The sequence below is a fragment of the Photinus pyralis genome, unplaced genomic scaffold (assembly GCF_008802855.1).
Source record: "Photinus pyralis isolate 1611_PpyrPB1 unplaced genomic scaffold, Ppyr1.3 Ppyr1.4_unclustered_Scaffold1709, whole genome shotgun sequence".
In the NCBI taxonomy this organism is placed as follows: domain Eukaryota; kingdom Metazoa; phylum Arthropoda; class Insecta; order Coleoptera; family Lampyridae; genus Photinus; species Photinus pyralis.
The window spans coordinates 15,087-38,698 of NW_022171067.1; the positions used below are offsets into that span (position 1 = coordinate 15,087).

Below are 23,612 nucleotides of genomic sequence, written 5' to 3' on the forward strand. Positions count from 1 at the left end.
AAGTCAAAAACGACGGGGGCGCAAACGAAGGTATTGGGAGCGCAAACATGCGCAAACGAAGTGCAATCCATTCCAACCACGAAAATTATTGCTTTCTAAAGTTGGGGGGCCAAGTTCACACAGATAAAAAATCTCTATCAAATGAGGCTAATGAAAAGGTGTATGTGATTGTATTTCGTTACTCGTTTGTTTTCTGAAATAAAACAACTGAATGCTGCCTTATTATGGGAAATAAAATGTTAAACAACTTTCAGATAGACAAATTTTGTATACATTCGATATTTACCGAGATATAAATATTCCATACATAATGGGCACCCTGCATGCATACAAGAAAAAAAGATGTATATATCCGTAAGTAAACAATCTTAATCGACCAAAAAGATCAATTCGCCTAAATGCAGAAAGGTCTGCATCAAGCGGATACCACTGACCTTGACAAACGAACAAAAAACATAAACGCAATACACTCGAACGTAAAGAAAAAATGAAAGAAACAGGAAGAAAAAAAGGAAATGTATATTACGAGAAACATGCGTGGCGCTGGCGACTACAGTACTGGAACGGGACTCAAAGCAACTCGCGGTGGCGTTGAAGAGAAGGTAGTGAAGTCGTTCCGAAGAGAGTAGAAGGACTCTCGTAGTAATGAAGATGGCGATGGAAAAAAAAGCATAAACGAAGCTATGGAGAGTGCTGGATAAAGGTTAGGGAGGCAGCGAGTGATAGCAAGATCTGCACAATGAAGGTGGCCCTAAGTCTGTAAGAGGTTGAAGAAAGTCAACATAGTATCTTTATGAGCAGAATAAATTTAAAGTTTTGCTTTTCGATGAGACTGACTACTTAAAATCATCCAGGAGAAAGGTCTTGCTGAAAGTTCGGTTTTTCGAGTTCCTGAATGCGAAAGTTGCAGTAGCAAACATTTTTGAAATGTGCCAGTAAAAGGGAAAACCCATTCTCCCTACTCGCAATGTACCATGTTTCACACAAAAACGAAGTTTACGTTTACATTAGTTTTAGATTGAGACATTGTAAAAATAATCTCTGATAAAGATAGAGTGTTTTTGGCGCCTAATTATATTTCTAGTGCAATAAACACTCGACCATTAATAAATTAACTCCCATTACAAAGAACAGTTGCATGCAATGAATTAATACGAGATATCTAATCCTGTCACTTTGACAAAGTTTCACCGCAAGCCGCGCGTCGACAATGGCTCTTTTTAAATACAGATTCTGCAATATCACTTGACATTTAGAACACTAATGAATAAACAATAACGCCTTTGTTTCGTTTAAATAGTGAGCAATCATCATGACAGGCTATCCATAAACGTGTTTCAGTTGAACCAGACGCATGAATAACATTTCGATTCGCGTTTTTAGTAGTACGCGATCATAGTGCCAAGAAAAATATTACGAGACGCGGTTACTTTTAGTCTACAAACGCGACCGATAATTTTAGATCGTCCATTCTAAATTCCACGTCCTGGCCAACGCGGCGCGCCGCCCGGCGATAAAACAAAACGGTTTCGGCGGAAATTCCTATCGTTCCTTGCACTTATTTACGTAACGTTTCGAATGTAGATTAGACGTTACCTGAGTTCGTCGTTGATTATAGCTAAGGGTGACGGTTCCAGTTCCCGTAATGGGATTTTCTTCGATCCGCACGACCGTACTATCGGCAAGGCGAAGTTCCGGACTGCGTTCCGCCGAATTGACAAAGTCTTCCGTTCGCATGTCCTCGACCCGTCTCAGTTCTCCGTTCGCTAGCTGTATAAGGGAGCCTTTGGTGAAATTTCCCACGGGCACGACGTTGCTGGTTCCAGTTTTGGCGGGCGATCGCGGCGGCGAAACGGTGGCAGTAAGTCGTTTCCTGGTGGCTTCGGACAGTTTCGGACCATCGTTCGGTTTCTGCGCGTCCGTCGAGTGTCTTAGGTGGATACTATCGCCGGGCCTCGTCAGAATTCGGTGTTTTAACGAGCCCTCTTTTCCGGATGGCACTTTAAAGCTAGGGGACGGTTTGCGCTCGACGCGCGTTATGGTTTGGGACGGCTGCTGCTGTACAACGGCAGGCGGGCTGAAGGTGGCCGATGGCGTTAGAAAAATGGCAGAACCGGTAGCTGATGGCGTCGTTGGCGTGTACGGAGGTTCTAGGGGGGAGAGAGGGGGAGGTTGAGGGTAGTTTGCACGGAGAGGAGGTGTGTACGGCGGTTGGTAGAGAGAGGTGTATGGTCCAGAAGGATGGTACATAAACGGAGGTGGGGGTGGAAATAGACGAGAGTAGGCCGAGTATGGCAGTTCTTCTGTGGATTCTTCTTTCTGTTGAGTTAGATTAACCGGTGTCGCAGCCGGTGGAGATGGGTATTTGCTCGGTTGCCTTTGAGGTTGCCTCGTTCCATTTAAGGAACTACTAAGGTGTACGCCATTATATCTGAAACGAAGCGAGTTATGCCAAACTGAGATGCGAGATTATTAAGACACTTACCTATTTGGAGGAAGTGGTTTTGGAGCTGGTCGAAGAAATTCAGGAGGTTGCTTGGGCGGTCCGCCCCAAGGTTCTGGGTACGTCATGTAGGGTAGGCGGCCCTCTATTCCTGCGGAAATCATCGGTTTTGCGTTTTCACGGGGCCCTCCTGTAAGGAAACGACCCGTTAGTAACTGCCACGCAAACAAAACCTAACCTTACTTAATTTACAAAAAGAATATTCGGAAAGGGTCGATGCTTTGCAATTTAACGTCGCAGAAACATTTATCACCCGGCGTTTTGTGTATAATGTAACTTCAGTTTAATTCATGAAGCGAGGGTGGCCGAGAATCGATCGCAACCCCAAAACGTTTTGTGTCAGTAGGTTACAACCAAACCACATTAGGTCCATTCATTACTTTCGTGTCGATTTAAACAAACACAACCCAGACTTCACCTACATTAAACGTACTGTAAAAAGAAACCAATTTGGAACTCTCGTCCAAAGGATTACTTCAAAATTGTTCTATTACATTTTGTTTCTACCTCTCGTTCACTAATATAAATATAATTGAGCCCCGATACAAATGGTATATTTGCGTTTCGTATACATTAACGTCACGAAAATATATCTTTACCATCTATTATTTATTGTCATCCATGGAAATATAAAAAACTTATTGTTATAGGTCGGTCTAAAAATAACGTTAATGTTTTAGGCGTGTGCCAACAAAGGCATTACAATTCATTGTGGGCGCTGATTTGGACATTATTTCAAAACTTGGGAAGTCCCTGAAAGTGTTCTGGTAGTGAAATTATAGAACTAATAATACCTACTGGAATACAAGATGAAAACAAAGGGAAAAGCCGAAAATGTAAAACAATTAAGTATAAATATGGATTTATTTGTTTTCTCTTCTTATTTCCACGTGGTGAAAAACCTCCTCTACTAAGGTAGATAACGTTTGCATTTTTTTTAGAAATGAAGCATTGTACCTGTAGCTCTGAAATTGTCACGGTTTGAACGAGAATTAGTCGATATCGCGCAGGCGCACAACCAACATTCTCCCTCAAAGCGTGCATGAGGATCGGCTGGGCAATGCATTACAGCCACAGGGCAATTTGGGTTGAAAGCGGGGCTCAAAGAGTGCAGTAAACAGGCAAATAGTCAATTTCATCTTCGTGCACAATTTTGCTCCAAGATTATTTTGGTATTTTTGATGGGAAAGGAATCCGAGGGGTCTTAGATGGTACACCCTGTATAACATTAGAAAAACGGGAAAACAATCTACGCCGTCTCGAGAACATGGACGCTTCTTACAGCCATCTTGGTTTGAATTGTCGTCGAGAGAGGATCGTATGACATGCATGCGTAGTCATCTTTACATTTCTTTATAATTTATTTGTTTGGTATACATGCTCTTGGTCCCAAGCTTAATTTATATATTTAGTAATTCGTTTAAATTTGTGAAAATTATCAATTTGCTTGATGTTTGTGTAGACTTGTATGTACATACACTAACACTTTTCGCGGTCAAGAAACAATCCCCGGGATGGGGCATACTATAACTAAAGTAGTTACGAGATCTAAAACCTCGAATCTGAATTTTACGCTTACTTTCTCGCACGAGGGACGTGCTACCCTTTCCAGGGGTATGGGTCTGTTAAGATAAAACTCTTCCTTTTCTAATTTAATAGGTGTTTAAAAATAGACAATACAGAAACACTACAGAGACTAATGAATACTGAAATACCACAAACGCATTTCAACAATACATAACGTCTTAACTACAGTGTTGCCATTTTACAAATAGAGAAAAAAATTTACTTTTATGCAACTTATACCTTCTTAAATTTAGGGTTTTTAAAACACCCGTTATGTACAATATGAGTTACCATTCACTAATTTGCACATATTTCGTAGTTTAAACGGTACTATCTAAGGCAATGTAATTTTTCCAGGAGTACCACAGATGCTTGTAACCCGATCAGTTCTTTATTTTGCAACTTGCTGGGTAACCTGTTTTTACAATCAAGTTTTGTGTATATAATTTAACTTATCATGATTTATTATCAATCATTTAATGAAGCCAATTATCTTACTGAGTTGACTGCTAAAATAACTGATCAAAATGCGAAGGCTTATCCAATAAACAATTATAAGCGATTACAGTATTTTTTAGCGCATTTTCCAACTCATGTTGGAAGATGCTATTATGGCCACTTTCTCCGTCCGGCGGATTGTTATAGACAATGAATATCGGATCTTGTTAAAAATCAGATATGCGCATGCGCAAAATCATATTTCGTTTTTGTGGAAAGATTTTTTGAAATTTTAACCACAGATGCATCTAGTAAAGACAAGCATACAGGGTGTTTTTTTGGGAGCTTTAGTTAAAAGTTTCTGGGAAAGTAAAATAGGTAGGATTTTGAAAATTTGTACTTAGGTGTTACTCTGAAGGCCGAATCGATGTAAAATATTTTCAAAATGGCCGCACTTCCGGAAACACCGGAAGTAGATAGTAACTTCGTTATTTTAAATGGCAACCCCTATTTTTTATTGCATTTTTGGATTCTACGTGAAATTTCAGTTCTTTTGATACCCATATGTCATATCTGCCATTTATGGTTTTTAAGTTATTTTGACTTTAAGAAAAAAAAATGGCGGATGCAGATGGTACCTTGATAATTGATTACTTGAAAAAGGTTATAGTCATGGCAACCCATTTTTATCAGTGCATAGAGAATGAATAGGGCTTTCTTTTACTGTACTTAAAACAAAGTTAAGTTGCGTACAACCGCACCTATGGAGATCCAAATTTAAGAAACTTCAAAGTCTATAAACTCAGTTTTTTTAAATGGAATGACCATGTTCTTAATATTGCATGAGATAGAGAATCGAAATTGGCATATTTTGATATTACATGTTCCTATAGCTATCTTTAACAGTTTCTGATTTATTCCCATTTCATTGAATTGATCTCGGAATTGATGCCATTTTTTTTCGCATTTTCTTTTTAGTAGTTGGCCATGATTTTATAACAATCGAATTTTAAACAAATCAAGGAATGGATTCTTTAATACGACTGATTCTAGTTCTAGTCTAAATAATTCATTAATAAATAACTCATTTAATAAGGATATAGGACAGAAAATTTTTGAAAAATCTAAACAGAGTCGTTCAACTGAATTTCTTAAACAACGTATAAGTCTGGAAATTAAGAGAGGTAATGCGATATCTGTTCTAGCAACAATTCCATACCAAAAATGTTTCAACAAAGTTTTTTATATTTTGCATTGAATTTATTTTGTTAATCTTGCATTTGCAATTCAATTCATTTTCTTAAATATTCTCTTGTAGAGCTTTGTATAACTTGTGCTTCAACGGTTTGTAGTGCATTAGGGGTACAAAATTTCCAAAAATTCATACAATTTCGTTCTAGTTTTCGAATGAATGTACGGAAAGCACGCGCCGCGATTCTGCCCATTTCACCATAAATAACAATTAAATTCCAAAATAGGTGAAACCACTGCGAGTCATTTTTCGATTTTTGAAAAACTTATGTTAACCTATAACAGTGGGTGATGGATTAGTGTCACTAGATTTGTTTAAAATTCAATTGTTATAGAATCATGGCCGACTACTAAAAAGAAAATCCGAAAAAAATAGTGTCAATTCAATAAAATGGGAATAAGTCAGAAACTGTTAAAGATAGCTATAGGAACATGTATTGTCAAAATATGCCCATTTCGATTCTCTATCTCATGGAATAGTAAGAACATGGTCATTCCATTTAAAAAAACTGAGTTTTTAGTCTTTGAAGTTTCATAAATTTGGATATCCATAGGGGCGGTCGTACGCAACTTAACTTTTTTTTAAGTGCACTAAAAGAAAGCCCTATTCATTCTCTATGCACTGATAAAAATACCGCCATGACTCAAGGTACCATCTGCATCCGCCATTTTTTTTCTTAAAGTCAAAATAACTTAAAAACCATAAATGGTAGATATTGACATATGGGTATCAAAAGAAGTGAAATTTCACGTAGAATCCAAAAATGCAATAAAAAATAGGGGTTGCCATTTAAAATAACGAAGTTACTATCTACTTCCGGTGTTTCCGGAAGTGCGGCCATTTTGAAAATATTTTACATCGATTCGGCCTTCAGAGTAACTCCTAAGTACAAATTTTCAAAAACCTACCTATTTTACTTTCCCAGAAACTTTTAACTAAAGCTCCCAAAAAAACACCCTGTATTGCATATTGTGCATAACGAAAGTTGAGTTCGAGCATGCGCACACTGATTTTACTAAAACCTTCATCCTCGGCCCTTATAAGACATTAAAATGCGAAGAATCTACTGTTATCGGTTATACAACCATTTTCCTGAAGACATTAAAAAAGTTAAAAAATCCAAATGACAACGCGACGTCGGGTGTGCCAATTGGGTCGACATTCTCACTGCGTCTAATAAAGTCAGAAAAATGCGCATGTCACAACTCGACTGAAGGCTGAAGGCGCAAATTCGATATGTTCAAATGTGTAGCTGCTCTTCTGAAATTTTAACAGTACACTGAGATGTTGATATCCTTCTCTGATAAAAGAGATCAGAACGCATGTCAAAATTCGATCAGTTTTCTTACTTGACCCTTCGCACTAATACCGCGCGAACAACAATTGGTTCAGGGGGACAGCTGCTTGCAGTGCCCCCCCCCCCAACACTAGACATTAGAAAAACGGTAGCATTAACCCGCCCTACTTAATCATGTGTGATGTTACATATCTGACAGTTTTGAATTTGAATTGTTCCCGCTTTTGTCCGCGGTGAAATGGAAAACTGCTACGCAACTGGAAATGTTTTATCGGGGCAGAGCACGATTCAAATTGCACAAAGACGAAGCATCGCTCTTGGTCTTGCGTAAAAGAGTGTGGATTGTTTCCTCGAGCGAGACAAAAAGTTGCGGGAAATTTGGTAGTCGACGAATCACAATTAAACAAGTATAAATGGTGCACAACTCTTGTGCAGATAAAGCGCATTTTTTTAAACCGAAATAGCTTTTGTTGTGACACCACCAATAGATATAATTATTTCTTGCAGACGTCTCCATCGCCCTTTGTGAGTACCCTCTTCCGACAATCCGTTCTTGAGGTATAAGGGAATATACCCGATCGCGATAAGAGGTCGAGGAGGAGGGCTATGGTTGGCAGAAATTAATTCCTTTCGTTGAGACCTTTCATTAGCGTACCATGAAGGATAAAACCCCCCTTCTCCTCCACAGAAAGGAGAGTAGTTGGTAGAAAACGGTCCCTTTCGTTGAGACCTTTAATTAGAATACAATGAAAGATAAAATTAATTGTAAACCTCCCCAGACCCCGTCGCTCTCTGAACTCCAAAAAGATTCGCACGGAAAAGTTATAGTTTATACAAACCAATTTATTTCGATGAGACCTTTCATTAGAATACCATGAAGAGTAGAACATTTTCTATTTTCTAAAGTTTAACTTGGCACCACTAAAGGCAGGCGTATACAAAATCTTGAGACCAATTGGATGTCCTCGTGGTTTGTCGTATGTAAAAGTTATGCACGTTTTACTTTCAAAAACAGCATCACAGGAAATAATTCGTGTGAGGGCCCCCCCTTCAAGGTATAGGCTACCTACTGCAAAAAATTCCAGGACTCTAGAACCATTCCCCTAGAAGTAGTTCAAAACGGTAGAAGTGGGTCCGGACGGGCGGACAAAACGCAAACAATAGCACATTTTTTTTAATTATTAAAAAATGCGCTAAAAATAGCTCGAGTGTATGTAGTGGTTCGCAATTTTCTTTGAAAATGTATCATTGCATGTGTAGAGTGTAGAGTAATGATTTCTGTCATTACCTGTCGTTTTGGTATTATAAATTTGAATTAGTAGGACTTTTTGTAAAGTTAAACGTTTTTAGACGAGTGATAAATTCAGGGGTTAATTACGTTTATAGGAACTTTATTAACTTTGATCCTGTCTTTGCTTCAGGTTAGATTTATCACTTGTTACGTAAAAGTTATTAGTGCCTGCAGCGCGTTTAGATCATTTAGGGAATGGCGTAAAATTGTAAATTGTACACAGTTAATGTGAAAATTTTCCATAGATGCGGGTGGCTTTAATTTGGGATTAATATACAAAGCGTTTACACAATTTAAGATATCTTGAAGATTTTCTTTACGTAGAAAGGTGATTTCAAAATTCAAGCATGATTTTTGTTATCGGCTTGTGCGATGAGTCGATGGTCCTGGGTTATTACAAATGTAAATAAGTCAAATATTAGCCTGTGGATCAGTTTCTTTTGAACAAACTTCTGCATCATTTGCATCGGGAGTACAGAGGTGCAAAACTATTTGACCAAACACAGTTTTAAAATGAACCAAATTCTTGATGAAATATAGGAAACTGTACGAAACACAAAAAGCAAAGAAAATTTCTTTTGTTATTGAAATCCATATTACTTTAGCTATACAGGGTGACCCAAATCCAGTAGAACTGCATGGGTATCTTTCATAGATTATTAAAGTTACAAGAGTCAGTTATACGGCAAACGTATTGTAGTTTAATGCCGATTATAATTCCGTTCGAGAAAAAAAGCCAAAAAAATTAATTATTTTAATAAACAACGTGATAATTAATTTTACAGAGAACCTTTGGTCAATTCTAGGTTATCTATGATCGTTAAAAAGAATAAACTCTTTATGTCAAAATCCATATTGCGTTTATTTTGTTAAAAAAATTCATACCTCATATCACATTTAATTTTGACATCATTTTTAAGTGATCAAAATGATCCTGTACCTGAGTTATATTTCAAAACCGGAAACGAGCATTCGAACCTTGGTCTTTGCATAGGGTTATCGTAAGTATATCAGAATTTTGCACGCATGCCATCGGTGTATTAGATCTGAGTTAGGTATGTTTACATAGTATCTGCAATCGATAAACCAAAATAAGTGTATAGCAAACCATACGAACAGTGCTGCATTGTGGTTGGTATACCCATTACACCAACGATCCTCTACAGTCTACAGTATACCAACCGCAATGCAGCACTCTGTTCTATCGATTGCAGATACTATGTAAACATACCTAATTTAGATGAAAGACATCAATGACGTAAATGTTTTCTTAAAATATCTTACTCCACCCATACCCTTATTCTGAGCGACTCTATCTACCATATAACTGAAAAAAACTAAACCACCATTATCAAGAGGTTATGTGGACACACCCAATGAAATAGAACGCACTATCTGAAAGGTATCAAAAGGTCATGCTAATTTTTGATATTAATAACAAAAGATTTACCTTACGTAATACTTAGAGAACAATAATCTCATGTAAATTACTGATTAGCAGTATTCAACAATTAAAGTATAGACCCATTGTACCCAAGTTCAAGTACCTATCCACAGACGATGGCGAATTATCTGTATTTCCTACACAGTTTAGTTTAGTCAGTACATTATTATCGCAAACTAAAAACAATTATACTCAAAAGTATTTTCGCAATGTACATGTAAATTTTATTGACTGGATCATAAGTTTACCTAATCTCAAATTCAATTAGCAAATTAATATCTACATTATCATAAAAGGTTAACGCGATACAATGTGCGACCACAACGACAATATTTAGCAACTTAGTTACAATATTTATAAAACGCAATTGTTTGTACCAGTATTTTTGGCCACCATTCGCGCTCAGGCACTGAATATGTTTGGACAACCATCCATCACTTTTAGGCCTTGAAATTGTAAGATCGTTAATGCGTTTATAATTCCTAAAGCTCATTTCGTGAACTTTTGGCAATTCTAATCATATTCCAATTCAGTATACACTGTGTCCGAGAGAAAGAGGGCCACTGTGGACATTCAAGAAACTGAAGAAACGGATAAGAGATGCAAATTAGCCATCGGTGATAAGAAACTAAACCGAATGTGATGCATTCTTTCCGGGAAATATGACGTGTTTGTTCTAAAATATTCGAAAGCGTTGGAGAACTTTCGAGAAAGACTAGCGTGTGCTATATAAGAGAATCGAATTGTGCTGCAAGGAGTTTTTAGGTACATTATGCTTCTTACAAACTTTGCTTAAAATTCAGAGAAGAATTGAAATGTCGAATATACAGGGTGTTAAAAAAATGAAATTTGGGTGTTCCACACCTTTATGACCAACCCTGTATAATTAAAATTATTACTGCCTAATACAAATCGAAGAACCCTGAAACTATTGTACATCTCGTATATTTTGCCCGATAATTCACCATTTCCAAGCTTATCGGCGACCCTGTATATTCTAAAAATTAATGTGCCCCCTACCTCGTCGTGAAGAGGTGACGCAGATTACGGCATACAATTCTCTCCACAGAGTGTTTTTGGCAGTACTTATCTCTATCAGTAGATAGTGTATAATACACTTCTGAAAATTCTCTAGGTATTTAATTTAGACGTTTAAGCAAGCTTAGGTTCTCCCCTGGGAACAATATTGTATTCTGTTCTGAACTTCATTTTATTTCATGCTCTGCGTCCCATTTTTTTGAAGACAGATGTCATTGCAATGCACAACGATTTGTTTCACTTTATCTGCCCTTCCCGTTAAAGTGGTCACTTTATCTACCCTTGCCGTTAAAGAGACGCCTTAACCATACTCATTCAAATCTATTAAATCTCAATTTAACATCTGCTATAAAATAAAGACGCTTTTCGTTGCCATGAAAGAGAGAAATGAAAGCGATATTTTCCACTTGAAATATGTATACCTACCCTAATTTGGCAGAAGCATCGATCACAAAATCTATGAATGAAATTTTTCCAGTGGATATATACGCAAAAGTAAAACTCCTACTAAGAGGAATTTCCCTTTCGGCGTGTTTACCTAATTATATTTTCAGCGGCCAACTTTTAAAATTAGCTCTGACATTTTCCTACGTAAATCAAACTCACTTTATTTTTGCAGAATGTCGCAACGGCCGAATTTTTCTATGCAACCGATTAATTTCTCGACTATTTCGGGCCTTTCATTTATTGGAGTATATTCCCTTTGTGTTGAAATAGTTGTCGCATGCCAACAGTTATGTTCTCACACTATAATCGTTTACTTTTAATTTATTTTACAAGTAATGCCGTGGAAGACATATACCGTCGCTTGAGATAATTCGCTTACAATTTGTGTTGCTGATAATTTCCGTTCTGACAGCCTGCAAAAATTGTTATTCTTCTCATTCGGCAAGAATATGTTTTTGCAACTACACACAAAATCCACTATTTACACTCAATTTAGCAGGAGTCAGTGTAAAAATTTCGCTGATAAAAAAACAGCTGGAACGTAGCTATTCAAAATGGACCAATAAAATGCTGCGATTACGCAACATTTACAAGTCGATAGAGCGTTGATTAAAAGTGAAGAGTAACAAATGAGACTGTTCATAGAATAAGGTCGATACCGAATTCCATTCCATTACCCCAATTCTTGAAGGGAGAGCACCCGGCGATTTAGGCCAATCGTTTCGGGTTCAGACGGAAAATCCAGTTTTCAATCAATTCTCTGTCTCTATTTTAAATGTGCTTGCTACAGGAATGACGCGATCAGTTGATCGAAATACACATGATCGCCAACAATCCATACGGACGATATTGATGGTAAATAAACATTTAGAACTAAATACACCTGGCGACAAAATTCATTTCTTGGGCATTGTGATAAATGCATTTCGACGTTTCCCCAATGGAATTGATACGTAAATAATGAGGCCAAAAAAGAAATAGCTTAACAATACGAATTTTGTTCGGCTTTTGGGTAAGAGGCGGTTACGTAACTGAAAGAAACCAGTATATGTGCGTGATGGAAGTTCTTCACCCTTTCATACGGTGCTTTAAATGATACAATTAAACTACTATTAGTTATTAAGATTAAACTGAACGTATTGCATCATAAATAAAAGTCAGCCCTACGCGAACGCGTGTTCGGGTCAATTATTCATTGACTTTGATGTCTCGTGGACTGCTCAATTCATTTAACGTAACAAAATACAAGGTCTTTTTCATCCTAAATATCGAGGACCTGCCTTGTAGAAAAATGTGTTAGCACAGTCAAGACTGCATCGATCTGTTTCACATCTGGTACATCGAGTGCATCGTCATGTGGTGCTTTCGTGGGAAAAAACTGTAGCAGACATTTTTCTCGTCGCTTGTGCGGCTCAATTCACCTTGGGCCTGGGACACGTGGTAACAATTGTTGCAAATTTTTTTGCTAAAGTGACAAGATCAATTGTGTGATCCGGTGGGTCTTCGAAATGTCATCTCGTATTAATGAATCACTCTCGCTCTCCAGTCTCCAGGCACCTGGTCGTTCGTGACTCACGGATCATTACCATCGATAAATTTACTATCATTAATGTGCTTGTTGATCTAATCGCATTTGTGAATCGAACTTCGCGTCTCATTCAGACGTTTTCACTTTTGTACAAAACGAATTAATTTCCATTGATTAAGACAATGGCGCACCTTAATTGACCGATGTGGACGGCGCTTACGAGATATTCCTATTTTTGGCTATCACAATTTTTTGTGCAAACATCCCAAGCTTGTTTAAGGCGTCCTTGATGGTCACGATCTCATGCCCGACGCCTACTACAACTATTTAGCGAGTAAAGGCTTTAGCACGTTCATCCACGCCTCAATTCAACCATCTTTGCTTTCTGAATTCCTGGATTTCTCGAGTCTGTAAAAGTGCTGGAAAGATTGGAACACTTGTGGCCATTAAAGTAAAACATGTAAAACACCGAAAACAAAAGTGACATCATAATCCCAATTCAGATCCTGCAGTAAAGCCATTTTAACGAAATCAGTGAGAACGAACCCTATGATATAGTTACAGGCATTTTTAAATTGCAAAATTGCGCATTAAAAACTTGGCAAGTCCAGAATTTTGGATTCAATTTGCTCCGGCCGCTACGCCAACAATCCCAAAAGTTCAAAACATCAGCATACAAAATTCGAAAGGGCACCTATTTTTCTTGAACTGTGTCAGGTTGACTAAGATAAGGAATTCTTCTCCGGTTTTCCTAGGAATCATCTGGTAGTTTTGAATACTTTTTTTGTGTTTTCCTATACCCTGACGGTGTATGAGAAGATCAGGGATTAAAAGAATAAAAACATTACCCGATGCAAGGGAGACTACTACTTAAACCAGAGAATATACATTACAAATGTAGTTTTAGAACAATATTATCGATGCAAGTAGCGTTGTGAAACTTATAATAATATAGGGTAGAATTCTCAGTGTTCCTTGTGTTATTATGCAACTAATCAGCCCTGTGATAATACCCCTAAGACGTTTAAATGTGTTCAGTGTTACTATGCAAGTAGTAACAAACGCAATCTTAAAAATCCTCTGTTAACACACCTAATCGCCACGATATTTAAATGTGTCCAGTGTAATTATGGAACCAATTATAATTCTCAGTTTGTACGCCACCTGCCATCACACAGTACATCACCGAAGCAGTTTAAATGTGCTCCTGAGACTACGCAACATTACTTTTTAAAATCATGTGTTAGGATACGTGGTTTCCAACGATCTAAAATGTGGTCAGTGTCATTCATTTCTAATTTTTAAGATGTTTCCACACTTTTCCTTTTTGCACTACACTGCCTTTATCCACAATTTTGTCATAGTTATCGCCGTCAAGGAAGGATTTAGATTAGGATTGCGCGGTATCCATTGATTCTTCTGGTATTGTGTATTAGATGTTTTGTAATAGAATTGTACTTTGTGACAAAATCACACTGGTCACATTTTAAAGACTTGCCAGAATCCTGTCCTAATACATGTTAGATGTTAAGATGTGCGTTGAGACTCGATTTTATGTTGGATAACGAAATCGCACTGGGCACATTTTAAATCCTTGGTGATCTTTTATGTTAATAAATGTGGTTTATAATTATTATATGTATGATTTGTTGCATAGTCACACTGGACACGTGTGAAAATGCTATTGCGCATGTGCGGTGTTCTACTTACGGTGCAAAATGTTGCCACAGATGCTCCTTTATTGAAAGCAAATGGGAGGCTACATCCATGTATTAGTGATGCAACAGACCTCTGCTTCCGCAAATGCGGAAGTTCTGCTTATTTATTCACTTCATCACTACAGCTTCCGCTTCCGCTATTTAATAACGGATGTATACCGAAATTCCAAGTATGACAAGGTACGGTGTGCGCTCTAATTGGCCGAACAGAACAGCGCGTGACGTGGCGGCGGGCGGGATTTGTCAACGGAGTCGGCCGTCATGCGTGTGGCGACTTGTTTGTCTTTGTCTAGGCCTAATAATGTGGAGGAGGGGTTGGGGGGGGGGGGGATTTAAATACCAAAACCATGAAATAAAAGAAAATGGATACAGATGCGAAGAGGAGCACAAGATAGGAAATTAAAAGTGCAATGAGAAGAGTTACTGGAATTATACACATATACGGGAGGATGAGGGAGGTCGTTCATTGAAAATATTGGAAGAAGTAGAATTTAAGGGAAGATTGGATCTCGAACCGATGGAAATGAATCTCAAAGGGCAGAGAAAAAGATCAAGACAAGGAAAGAGAGACGAATGGAGGTACAGTTATGGACAAGAGACACTGTAGAGTCGTTTAGAAGAAGAGCAGAAGAAGAAGAGAGTACAGAGGAGGAATAGAAAAATATGAAGGAGTGCATCGATAACAAGCAATAACGATTAACGTAGAAACAGGTAAAAATATAGGAGAAAGGAGAAATAATAGAAAGAAGCGGCGGTACAGAAGAGAGAAACAGATATAGAATAATTATGGAGAAACAAAGAGAGATAGAGGAGAAGCCGTTGATAGAACACGAAAAAAGTGCAAGAGAAAATGTAAAAAAAATTATCAAAGTCCTCGTGTGAGAGAAATTTCAGCACATTTCTGTGTGACAGATCAGTATTCTATTAGCCAGTTTCGACTGCATCATCAGTAAGATCTGGTCGGGTACTACCACGTTCCCTTTGGCGGTACCCACTTCCCACGTTCCGTTCACCCGCAATTCGCATTTTGGTGGATTTCACTAAAAACCCTCCGTAAAATAGTAGTATTTCTCGTAGGTGGGGACGCGAGAAAGAAAGACCGCAATTTGAGCTTTAAGAAACTTTTGGGCTCCCGAAGTCGACTACCCCTCGAAGACGTGCGCTTTGAAAAAATGTGGTTACTTCCGCCCCTAGGGAAAAAACAAAAGTCCCTCACGCAGGAGTTGTGCGCGTTTACAAGATCTTTTCGACGACACCAATTTGAAAACAAGCAGACCAAAACTGTAGAAGATACCATCAGGCCCCGGTAGGTACACGTACACTCCTCGTCTATCTACAAGCGTTCTTCTACGGACCCTCATTTGCTGCCAGCCAACCGATCAAAGTGGGATTTAAGGCTACCTTTTTACAAATAAATTTGCAAAAATGCGCTAGAAAGATGTAGAAACAGAAAGATGCGAAAGAACAAATGAGGAAAATAAAAACAAGAGAAGGACTTTTGGAAGATGATAAACAGATGAATAGGAAAAAAACGGAATAGGTGGACGATAAATCCAAATAGAGGACTGGAAGCAGCCGCCTACTTTCATGACTATCCGGTACATAAACACCGGTATATGGGAGCGCTTCGTTACGAAAAGTGTCTACCAAAAGTATTTGTGTTCTATGAGTTGAAGATATAATTCGCCGTTTGCAACCGTTCCCGTCAAGATATTTCATTTATCATTGTTGCGTTAGAAAGATCTTGTAAATTTAGAAGAAGAGGGCAAATTAATATTTCAGAATTTCAACTCCGTTGTCATTATTAGCAGGTTTTAGTTTCCTATGTTAATTGAAAACAAGCTTAAAACCAGTTGAAGCCGTGCAGTCTATCAGCTTGCTATTTCAATTAACAATAGGTATCAATTGGATTATCGGATTTTGGAGTTTTATCTCGTACACTGAAGTGAGTATAATTAACAGTAGCTGATTAAATGAGAGAGGTATATAGAACCAAAATATGGAAGTAGACAGAATGGGATGAACTAGAAGGAATAGAAAGAAGCCATTACAAATGGGATCTAAACGGAAGGAAACCAAATTACGTATTAGAGGAAGAAAAATGGAGAAGACAAGGATAGAGTCGTGCCGCAAGATTTGAAGAAAGGGGTGAAAGAGGAAGTGAATTACTAAAAGAATGTTCGTTAGCAAGGATGAACGCAAAAGGAAAGGGTGAACAAAGAAAAAAGGAGGCGAGAAATAGAGGAAAGGGTGGAAGATGAACAAAAAGGGAGATAGATATACAAATACAGCATAAAAGAGAGAAAATTGAGGAAACAAAGGGCCAAAGGAGGTTGCCGAAATACCTAACGGAAGGAAAAATTATCAAGATAACAGCGATGTTTAAAAGCGGAAACCAGGAGATAGAGGAGAAGTGAAGAGAAGAAGAAAGAAAATGCAAAATTTGTGGAGAGAAAGAAGAAGATATAGTGCACGTGCTAGGCGAATGTAAAGAAGTAAAAAGAACAAAGGAAACATGTCCAAAATAATACGAACATGACAGTAAGGAACACTCGCGACTACCAATATTGTATCGAATACCAGGTAAATTACATTGATCATTAGAAATTGGCGTGACAGTTTCATACTACATCCCAGAATGAGGAAGACTGGAAGAGTTGAAAGGATACCTGATGACTCATTTACAGCGCTTCTATAAAATGAACCTTAATTATTTATTACTCTTCCTCCTTCTGGAACTAACTATAGATATTTTATAACTGCAAGATGTGTACTATAGAAGGGAATAAACCGCTTTTGCAGACCGACTTCCGTAATGGAAATAGATACGAAAATAGACTTCGGAGTTCGGACGTATTCAATCCGCTTGTGGACGGCGAGGAATGGCGAAAGGAAATCCTGAACATGATGATGATGACGCTATCGGTCTGTGTTCTTTCCCTTTCTTATAAGGAATATTCTAATCATCGAAGCCAAAAAGTCTTTGGTCCTCTACAGAGTAGATTACACATTATTTCACTTGCCTTCATTTCCAAAAACGTAAAAATCGTATGATTGACAAATGACTCGGCTAGTTTCTAATCCACTCGCACACAGGGCTTGAATGCGCTAAAAATAAAAAATAGATCGATTCGCGAATTTAGCAAAAACCCAAACCGTGACCTAATTCTTCTTGCGTCTACAGATACGCATTCATTCATCAACCCCTTGCCCGTAAAACGCTTAAACCAGGAGAACGTCGAAGAGGGCCGGAAGGGGATTTAAATTTCCCACCCTTGCGTCGTAGATATAACTCCTTATCTTGTGACAGTTTTCAATGAAAGGGAAGAAAAAGGAAAATCAGTCTAGCAACTTTTGTTCGCCGTCAGAAGAACACACAACACACACACACACACCCCATCCAACCTTGGGGATTGGAGCACTCAAAATCAATGCAGCCGTAGTGGCGTGGTTGCCATAGATACCGCGCTCATTCATCCCGGACGACCAACCGCCCCCGCATTCACAAGGCTTTCACCGGCATCGCCCTAGTTAGCACTCCCTCCCCCTTTTGCACCTTTTCTACTCGTGTTACTATTATTATTACAACCGACTCGGCAAGCGTTACAAAGAAAATGACATCGACCTTCGCGATTGCGTTATCACTTAGAGCTAGGCAATTAAGCGCAACGAAGATACTCACCTTGAGTTTCTTTGGTTCAATGTAACGATGTCCTCAAGACCGACCAGGAATATCATTCAGAATATTCGCGAATTGTAAATATGTAGCACTTCCCGTCTGCAGCCCTTCTTGTTTATCAGTCGGTTATTGATTACGCGCGCGGCCGCCCGACGGTAGGGCTAATGTTTATTAATAGAGTCAACTTCAGAGACGAGCCTGAATTAATTTCCTCCCCAAACAAATTAGTTGTACCTATGTCGTAAAGGCACTTCGTCACAAATCATCACTCGACTCGTATCTGGCCCTCGCGATTTAAACCGCCAGACGTGACGTTCTTCGTTCTCGGTAAGAAGGAAGCACGTGCTTTTCTGCGGTACGTTTCGCACGTAAACGTCCTTACCACAGACAATAAAAATTATAATAAGACCTCGTGCAGTTAATTATAATGTATGCGTGTATCGTCGCATTTTTAGCATAGCTAATCGACGGTCGGTCGAGCTGTAGGAGAAATTTTGATCAATAAGCAGAGTTTACCGAACACCTTGACGGGAAGTGGAAAATTCTGCGGCCCGGGGGTGTCGTCGCAGAATGTTTGGATTGATTACACTAGCGATCACTAACTACGGTGTAATTGCTAATTTAGTGGGTAAAGGTGACGGCATGTGCGTCAATAGGTGCCAAAAAATTGGGTAAACTTGATAAATGATCACAGACGCAATCAAAAAGTTTGAAATAAACGGGTTCGGATATCCAAGACGCAAATTTGATGTACAAGTACCGGGTGACCCAATAAGACTGTTCCTCGGCCATATCTCGAGAACCGTTCGTCGTATGACTTAATGATAAAAAAAATTATTGGGTAAATCGGTCATGAAGAATCGCTGGAAAATATTATGAAGTTCTAAAAATGACCACCAGAAGGCGTAACTGTCATCTTAAATTTTAAAATTGCAGTTTCTTTAAATTTCGCATAATAAACTAAACATTCTTTTTTCACATTTTGAAAGAGAACCAGTTTATTTATTATTTTCTTAAAAACAAAAACTCAGTTATTTCAAAAACAAAGATGGTGTGGGGCGTTCAATTGTTTTTGCAATAACCTGCTTTAACTTCTTAGCCGTTTGACCGATTTTAACAAATTTGGTATGACTGAAAAGAACATTCCTTGGGTAATGAGAATCAACCAAAATATAGTTAATTTAGTTGGATCTTTCTCCGCCAGGGGGCTAGTTTTGACACTATTACCCAAAATCCTAAAAAAATCAAATGGAATGATATGACCTTTTTCTTTATGAAAAAGTAGCCAAATAACATCCAAAGATGCCAGTGAAAACAATACAATTTAAGCATTTTTATTAATTAATTAATTAATCTCATTTTCCCAATATTTGAGGTTAGGAACGAGATTTTGAAAAACGGTTTTCACTGACCTCTTTGGGCGTTATTGGGTACTGTTTCATAAAGAAAAATTCCTATCATTCCATTTGATTTTTTTAGGATTTTGGATCATAGTGTCAAGACTAGCCCCCTGGCGGAGAAGGATTCAACTAAATTAACTTTATTTTGGTTGATTCTTGTTGCCCAAGGAATGATCTTTTCAACGATATCAAATTTGTTAAAATCGTTCAAACGGTTAAGAAGTTAGAGCAGGTTATTGCAAAAACAATTGAACGCCCCACACTATCTTTGTTTTTGAAATAACTAAGTTTTTGTTTTTACGAAAATGATAAACTGGTTCTCTTTAAAAATGTGAAAAAAGAATGTTTAGTTTATTATGCGAAATTTAAAGAAATTGCAATTTTAAAATTTAAGATGGCAATTACGCCCTCTGGTGGTCATTTTTAGAACTTGAAAATATTTTCCAGCGATTCTTCATAACCGATTTATCCAATAAGTTTTTTTACCCCTAAGTTATACGACGAACGGTTCCCGAGATATGGCCGAGGAACAGTCTTATTGGGTCACCCGGTACATAATATATGGCAACGTGATTTTTGAAAAAACACTTATCAACACCTTTAATCTTTATACAGGGTGTAACAGATATCAGGATGAAAGAAAAAAGAATGGGAGGGGACCAAAATAAATATTTCTCTAATAAGAAAGTAAGCATTGCGCATGCACCCTTCTAATTTTTTACTGTTTGGGATAAGTTTTCCTTTATTACAAGCACCTGTACTCTGTAGTTAAAATATTAAAAACATATCTCCATAAGTAAGAAAATTGACTTTGGACAGTCGGCGCATGCGCATAATTTGATTTTTAACACATGCGATATGTTTTCCATTACTAGAAGCATCTGTGGTTAAAACTTAAATGTCAAAAAAATATCTCCGTAAATAAGAAGTTAGTACTGCGCAGTCTTGGGTGGTAGAGGGAATCAAAACAATCACCGAGGGTCCAACGTGTTTCGTTTGGGAGCCACCCCCACAAAAGTGGTGAAATTTGCATTTCTTCTTTAATTTTTTTCTCAGCAACCATAAGAGTTAGAAAGACAGGTAGCACGTCTTTGAATGGGTTTTCGGATATGCCCGTTTCGATTTTGCAAAAAAAATGTTTAAATTCTTACCACGAAAGGGCGCACCTCTAAACGGAGATGCGAAAAAAACAGTTTTTTAAAATGACGTTTCAAACAAAAGTTATACTCATTTCCTCTGTAATTTTTGTAAAGGAACCATCAACCGTAACTACCAGTGGGGGCAAGAACACTTTCTAGGTGGGGCTCAGCGCCATATGGCAGACTTTAGTTGCGGCGGACGGTTGGACGGAGAAAGTTGCTGCATTACCTCGCCCAAGTTTGCTACCAATTTACGTACCTACTTTAAATTTGTGATCAGTGGCGTACGTCTGCATGATGAAGCGGAGCATATTTTTTTAAGGACAACTACTAGTTTTCGTTACATATTCTGTAAGAGACCGCATTTTTGTATATAGCAAACATATAAAACATATTACATAATCAAATTTTAGAAAAAAAAAACTGAAATTAAGAAAATGGTTGTGTTAATTAATTTAATAATTTCACTAGTTTGCATTAAAAAAACTATATTCTTTTGTTAGTAGTTATGACAAAGCAATTTATTGTAGCAAAAATCATGCAAAATCTATATGCTTAAAAATTATTTACAGTTTTTATGGTGCTATAAGTATTTCCAAAAAAGCAGCTGCCATTAAAAAAATATATGCACTCCCCCCTTAACCATGCAGAAGTACGCCACTGACCACAAATTCAAAGTACATAGATTAGTAACATTTTTTAAAAATAATTTGGGATACCATAAAAAGCTTCTTTTTAAAAAATGTTGTTTTGAAGACAAAATAGTCACCCTGTGTACTGATCTTTAATTAGCTCTAATGTCACTCAAAATGTTGGTCGAATGATAGTGATGCTACTACATTTCAATTTCCTTTCAATTAAGTAATTCAGGGAAAGTTTATTTTGCCTAAGCTGCATTTTTTTTCAATTTTTGTGACTCATTGGTATTGTAGCGAATATTCCAGAAGCATCGAGACGCCAATATGTCGATAAAAGGTTAGTTATCGGCGATACGCAACAAAAGCGAATGTGGCGCGTTCTTTTCGGAAAATGTGATCTGCTTATTCGAGAAAATAAACTGCCCCTGTGTAACGAATCATCTATATTCCGCCTTGAAGTTTACATACTCTTATGATCACTCTGTAGTACTTTTAGTCATAATTTTCCTCCTACTATTCATTGTGTCATGCTACTATTCTATTCAATTCGTTCCCATTCCGATTGTAATGATTGAACCCTATGTTTTGGAATTTCCTTACAGTCTCCCCCACACTTCTAGACAATTATCTACCGCATTGGATGGTTTCTGTAACATTGACTACCTGAAGAACTTCTGCTCGAGGTCTATCAATTGAGTTCAGTTCATTTTCTTCTCGTTTAGATTCATATTTTCATTGATGATGTTGACCCATCCATTACTTTGATTCGAATCTAAAAAATTTATAATATTCGGCGTGCTTTCGTGCACAAACGCAGCCCCAATAAAGTTTTTCTTAATTTGAATAGCTTGACAAGTTAATTGCCTCTTATTAAACGCACCTCGATAAATATTAACTACCCTTATTTTTGTCACGTTTTAGAGGCATAAATGTGAGAATTAAAAAAAGACCGAAGCGATTTCGTGAATCGTAAAAATTCAAATTTTAACGCAATAAACGCCAATACGGCTAAAAATTACAACCTTTATCGCGAAATTTGATAAATTAATAATGCCCTCCGCGGGCACGGATGAGGAAGTGGTTTGCAACCTTTATACGATTTACTACAAATTGTAAGCAATAAATTATTTATAGTTTTATTGATACCGCAGTATTGATTTTTTTTATTATACCTCAATTATTTAAGGCCGTTACTTAATTTTATTACTAACGAGTATACGGGAATTGTAGTCCATTAAATCTTAGCCGGCTCAATTTCCCTTTTACCATTTTAAATAGTGAACGATAAACGAGGTGATTTATCATTATTACAACCGCACATTACACTTTTATTAAATAAATCAAATTGCTATATTAATAATCAATTAAAATGCAAAAATTTACTTGTTATTAGGTTGAAGGCATAGGACCCATCTTCGTGCGAAGGATACCAAACCATACCTGAAACAAAAAAAGGGAAATTAGGAGAATTACTTTCTTATCGATTTTTGCCAACGTAAATTACCCAATAAATAACAATAAGTACACTACAAATATTGATATTACGATTTTTTGTTGCCACCATTACATTAGCTTATTAGGCGATCACATTACAACTCTTTTAATATTCAATTGTTTATACATTTTCCAAATCGCAGTTACGATGTCACCTATCCTGCGGACCGCGTGAGAGGGAAACAGCTTGTGCCGAACTCCCCTGGATCTCGATTGGTATTTCCCGAAATCCCGATAGATATCGAGGCGCCATGAAAGATTAATTATCGGCGATAAAGAATGAGGGCGGATGTGACGTAATCTTTCCTAGAAATATGATGTGTTTGTTCGAGAACATTCTAGAACATCTCGGATGTGTTCGAGCACTATCGAGAAACAGGGGGGGTTTGATATATAAGGAAATCAAATTATGATTCAGGACAGTTCCAATGTCAACGCCGAAGTAATAAATAGTTCGCACTGTTATAAATACACTAATTTCACATGAACATGGATTCGGCCAACAAAGCTCCTAAAAAGTTATAAAAGGGTTTTAAGAACCTTCAAATTGTTATTTTGAACGTTTATAAAAAAGTGTCTTTTAAGAGATCTTAAAAAGTCGGATTTTCTACCTTTTTTTTAGAAATTTGGCTAGTCTTTGAAGAATCCTCGGCAATTCTGAGGTATCGAATAGTTTTCAGTCATGGAATCGTAATGAAAGAGCATATGAGCGTCTTGTGAATTCAAGATCTTAAAAGTTA

The 23,612-nt window shown here is 37.5% G+C and overlaps 1 protein-coding gene across 3 annotated transcripts; it reads right to left on the reverse strand.

Moving 5' to 3' along the window:
• Nucleotides 1–1,527: 1,527 nt before the first annotated feature.
• Nucleotides 1,528–22,826, reverse strand: LOC116181699 (proline-rich extensin-like protein EPR1). Of its 3 annotated transcripts, none has more exons than XM_031502107.1 (3): nt 22,762–22,826; nt 2,486–2,633; nt 1,528–2,431 (listed from the first exon to the last, which is right to left on the reverse strand). In XM_031502107.1, the coding sequence occupies exons 1-3, from the start codon at nt 22,814–22,816 to the stop codon at nt 1,543–1,545; spliced, it is 1,092 nt and encodes a 363-aa protein (XP_031357967.1). In that variant the 5' UTR covers nt 22,817–22,826; the 3' UTR covers nt 1,528–1,542. The 3 variants fall into 3 exon arrangements, with proteins under 3 accessions (XP_031357967.1, XP_031357968.1, XP_031357969.1); XM_031502108.1 differs by lacking the exon at nt 22,762–22,826 and adding an exon at nt 14,515–14,670; XM_031502109.1 differs by lacking the exon at nt 22,762–22,826 and adding an exon at nt 2,687–3,312.
• Between the last annotated feature and the right edge of the window lie 786 nt (nt 22,827–23,612).